This window comes from Morone saxatilis, unplaced genomic scaffold (genome assembly GCF_004916995.1).
Source record: "Morone saxatilis isolate NCDOM2014 unplaced genomic scaffold, NCSU_SB_2.0 Contig12, whole genome shotgun sequence".
Taxonomy (NCBI): Eukaryota; Metazoa; Chordata; class Actinopteri; family Moronidae; genus Morone; species Morone saxatilis.
In genome coordinates this window covers 562,180-566,605 of record NW_023339674.1, presented here as the reverse complement: position 1 = coordinate 566,605, position 4,426 = coordinate 562,180, and the positions used below count along the sequence as shown (strand labels likewise).

At 44.9% G+C, this 4,426-nt stretch overlaps 2 protein-coding genes across 2 annotated transcripts in view; one reads left to right on the top strand and one right to left on the bottom strand.

Moving 5' to 3' along the window:
- The first annotated feature begins 136 nt into the window (after positions 1 to 136).
- Positions 137 to 2,286, top strand: LOC118321413 (TRMT1-like protein). Its single transcript, XM_035652713.1, has 4 exons — positions 137 to 305; positions 612 to 677; positions 1,224 to 1,350; positions 1,836 to 2,286. Exons 1-4 carry the CDS (start codon positions 179 to 181, stop codon positions 2,026 to 2,028), a joined length of 513 nt encoding a protein of 170 aa, XP_035508606.1. The 5' UTR covers positions 137 to 178; the 3' UTR covers positions 2,029 to 2,286.
- A 145-nt stretch (positions 2,287 to 2,431) lies between these two features.
- The window catches only part of trmt1l (tRNA methyltransferase 1-like), a 6,368-nt gene continuing 4,373 nt past the window's right edge, over positions 2,432 to 4,426 (bottom strand). Inside the window, exon 8 of the mRNA XM_035653520.1 lies at positions 2,432 to 2,465. Coding sequence (XP_035509413.1) covers positions 2,432 to 2,465 — 34 coding nt within the window. The remainder of the gene's footprint in view (positions 2,466 to 4,426) is intronic.

Genomic DNA, 4,426 nt, shown 5'->3' with positions numbered 1-4,426 from the left:
TGTGTGTGTGTGTGTGTGTGTGTGTGTGTGTGTCCTCACCTGTGTGTGTGTGTGTGTGTGTGTGTGTGTGTGTGTCCTCACCTGTGTGTGTGTGTGTGTGTGTGTGTGTGTCCTCACGTGTGTGTGTGTGTGTGTGTCCAGGTGTGGCCCGCTGTTTAACACGGGCTTCCTGAGGAGGATGCTGTCGGCGGCGGTGCAGCACAGTATGGACGACATCCAGCCGCTCGTCAAAACTCTCATCTGCGAGTCCGACTGCACCACGCTCAAGTCTTTAGTCCACGGACCGTCCGCTCTCACCAACCAGGGTAAAGTCCGACAAAATCATGCTAATTATTCCTAATTACAACTTTATCTCATAAGTTTTTACTTAACATGAACTTGTATTATCAAGTTTTCACATTATTTTCTAATTTTGCTAATTATTTTATCTCATAATTTCGGCTTTTTATTGATAATTTGACTTTTAGTATCATAAATATAACTTTCTATCATAATTAAGACTTTATTTAATGATTATGTTTTATTATCAAGGCTCAGTTTTTATCTTATGTGTTTTATATTCCATAAATATGTGATGAAACCCGTGTTAACAGAATATTCCCTCTCTGCAGTGGAGTGTGGAGTCGTTATTAAGACGTTACAGATCGGAGAGGACTCGGGCCCCGCTGATCAGTCCGGTGAGTCCGTCACAGTTTTTATACAAAGCTCTGTAATGAACAGGTTCTTTCCAGGTTCATTATCACATATATAATAGATTTTCTCCATAAAATATGATCCGGTTTCACCAAAATCACCGACCATCGGCATATAAACGCAGGACGACTCCTCTTACTCCCACTGTGCAGAAATGGACTCAGCAAAACCCCTTTTTATATCTTCAAATAACTGATTAAAACCAAACTGATGATAAAAATGAACACTTGAACAAACATCAGCGTGATAACTGCCTAAAAGGACTTTATGAGCTGTACTGCAGTCAGCCACCAGAGGGCGATAGAGAGAGGATGGTACCGACCTGAAGCCAAACATAGTGAGAGAGCAGGCGTACAGCACCCTGTTACAGCTCAGTGTGGCATCATACTGACACTGACTCTCTCACCCTCTAACGGAGACAAATCTGTGAGGCTCTCCCTAAAAACTGTGCTGCAGAGTTTCAGAGTTTGACAGGAATCCTTCTGAGTTGAGCTCTCTGTTCAGGGCTAACGTTCGGGTTCTCTCTGCAGGGAAAAGAAAGACGGGAGACGAGTCGGGGAACGTAGTGAAGAAGATGAAGTCTGACGTGTCCCTGGAGCACCCGCCCTTCTACTACAGCATCCACAGACACAGCATCAGAGGCATGAACATGCCCAAGTAAGTGACCTCTGACCTCTTTCTCTGGTGTGTGCGGCCAGTAGTGGACTGTCCAGGAAGGCAGCGCCAGAACTGCGTCAACTATTTAATTAATCGCCGACTGATTGTAATCAATTCATTGTTTGGACTCTCAGATTCTCTGTTTGTAGCTTCTCTTTCTGACATTTTATGGCCCAAACAACCAATCGATTAATCAAGAAAACGACCGTAGTCCACTGTAATGAGCTGTGAGCATCTTTGGTACCTAATAGGCTCATTTGATGTTACTTCCTCTTTAGGGCTGCAACGATTATTTGCATTATTGATAAATCTGATGATTATTTTCTAAATTGATTGATTGGTCAGAAAATGGTGAAAATGTTCTCCAATGTCTCTTTATATATTTAATGTTATTCCATTTTATATATATGTGCTGATATAATTATAGGTATGATTTGTTTTCTGTCTAAAAACATTTACGAAATAAAAATAATTTCTTTGCACAGGTTGAACAAGTTCCTTCAGTACCTGACGGAGGCCGGCTTCAGGGTGAGCCGGACTCACTTCGACCCGACGGGGGTCCGAACAGACGCCACACTGGAGCAGTTTAAATCTGTCCTCACCAAGTACAGCGTCCCCACGTACACCAACGCCACCGCCGCCGCTCAGACGAGTGTGAGCACGGAGAAGACGGTGTGAGACAGACACACTGACACTGCTCCATCAGTTCCTGCTGTTCTGACTGCACTGATGTCTCAAACACAGCTCGCCGCTTTTACTAAAACAAAGTAATCAAACCAAAACTCGTGGATTTTTATTGAATCTGCGAACCAAACTGATCTGAGCCCAGTTGATCCACTGTATTTATTTCAGATTTCCTTTTTCTAGCTGGTTTACTGTCTATTTTTGTTTCTCTTCTCTTATAAAAACATAATAAAATTGTTCTGAAAGTCTGAATTTGGCGATTTCTCAGGTGTTGTTTTTATATCCTGTAATTCTTTATTGAGCCTTTGTACCTGGGGCACCAGCTCCACCAGGTGAGCCATCAGGACGCCCGATGATGTCACTTTGTTTAGTAGCCACTATTAGCTGTGGCTCAATGCTACGTCCCGCTGGGTGACACCGACACCACGAGGCTGTTGGAGGGTAAGGAGAGGTTTTATTCCTCTGGATGCATTTGGGTGAGTTTCTCTTTGTGTTTTCAGTCTCTATGCTCCACCACTGTATGCTGCCACTGCTGTTACAGCCAGTAATGGATGTTTGTTCTGGCTTCATTCATTTAAAAAAACAACCTCTGTAAATTAAACAGAGAGAGAGATGTGTTTCAGGGGGATCTGGCAACCATAGATTGTCTTTTCTGTATTCAAAAAGGATGCAATCTGCAACTTCACCACTAGATGCCACTAAATCCTTCACACTGGTCCTTTGAGTGAGAGTTTCTGCCTCTGGACTCTCCATGAATATTTCTGTAGATGCTTTAAATATTTAAGAATCTATAAGAAACTGAATCATTGTTTAATGTGATCATTACAGCTGTGACTCAACTCTCAGAGCATCATGGGTGATCATCGGGCGCCTTCAGGGTAAAAACAAAAAGTGAGCTGGCTTTTCTGAGCGTCACTGAATGACACAGGAGGAGGAGGGGGAGGGGGAGAGGGCGTGCTCCTCCCTCCCTCCCTCCCTCCCTCGCTGCCTTCTCCCTGAGGCAATGTGGAGACAGTGGTTGCGCAGCTCCAGCTTTAGTGTCCGTCAGCATGTAGCAGGCCCTGAGATCCTCAGTCAGCGAGACACTCAGGCCGTAATGAGCAGACAGCGGCCCCGCGTTGACACTGACGCTAATGGATTTCCACAGTTCAGGAGCACGCCGGCGTCCCCGTGGTCTTAATTCAAACAGGGATTAGCAACAGGAGAGGGAGTCATCTGCTCCTGCACTGTGTGAAGAAAGGGAGCAGATGAGGGGAAGAGACAATCAGGGGAGGAAGAAAGGGGGGGAGGTGGTTGGTTGGGCGGTGGGTCTGACTGGAGGGTTTGAGTTTTAGTCTGACAGGAGCAGAACTAATGAGTTATCCGTCAATATCGGGGTGTGGTTTGGTTATCATTGAATCAAAATGGAACGTGCATCGTCCTCCCTTTGCCCTGAACATCAGAGGATTCTAAGAAGAAGTTGTCCATCCTGGCATTAGTTAGTTCCCATACAGCCGGCATGCTGGGACGTATGGGAACTTGCGTGCATATAACCCATTTGTAGTTGGCCTCGCTCACTCATCCTCGGGACGTGTCTGCCGCAGCACTTGCCACGCTACCGGCCGCGTTTGATCATCAGCTGACAGACATTCAGCGCTGTACCTGCTGCTTCATTTGCCACATGTACCCAATTAAAGCGAGCTTCCTCACCCCCGCCGCTACGGAACACGCTGGCATTATACTTTCCCAGAAAAAAAAAAGAGATATTTTTGACTTTTTCCTCAGAGGTTTACCCCGACCAATGAGAATATCTCCACAGCAGCAGGTTTTTAAGTGTGACATTAGATTAAGATTAATCTAGGTTAGTCATGATGGTAAAAATACATCTTATTTTGCCTTCAACTTGCAAAACCGATTCTCCTGTTAAGAAGATTTTCCTTTTAAATACAGGTGTTAGCTCCATTAAAACTGCTCCTCAGTGCCTAACTGAGTGCTTTACTCGGCTCCAGAATATTGACCGTGTATCATTGTCTTAAATCTGCCAAGAGGGGTGCCACAGCTGCGCCCCCGACTGTCACTGTGTGCTGATGGTCTTCATGTGTGCCCATTAATTCCTAATTTACGTTAAGACTGAAGGCGAACAAATCCTAAGAGTAATTCGGTCAATAAAGTTGTCGCCGCCGAGTTGATCATGGCGCAAAAAGAGTCTTATTCCTCTGTTATTAAGTCCGAGCAGCAGAGGGGAAAGTTTAGATAGAACTCTTCACTGAAGTCTGTGTCTGACACTCACTCGTGTGCAGTAGTTTGCTGGCTCTATGCTATATTTACTCCAGCAAACATGCATTTTGCGGAAACACGTAGATGATGAGCACAGAACTAAATGAGGTAGATGTAACAGTGTGTGTGTGTGTGT

What these genes read in the sequence shown, in the direction of transcription:
- LOC118321413 (XM_035652713.1), top strand. Translation starts at nt 179, where the DNA reads ATGCTGTCGGCGGCGGTGCAGCACAGTATGGACGACATCCAGCCGCTC. An exon ending in GGGCCCCGCTGATCAGTCCG is followed by an intron (nt 678 to 1,223) that starts GTGAGTCCGTCA and finishes TTCTCTCTGCAG; the next exon opens with GGAAAAGAAAGACGGGAGAC. An exon ending in AGAGGCATGAACATGCCCAA is followed by an intron (nt 1,351 to 1,835) that starts GTAAGTGACCTC and finishes TTCTTTGCACAG; the next exon opens with GTTGAACAAGTTCCTTCAGT.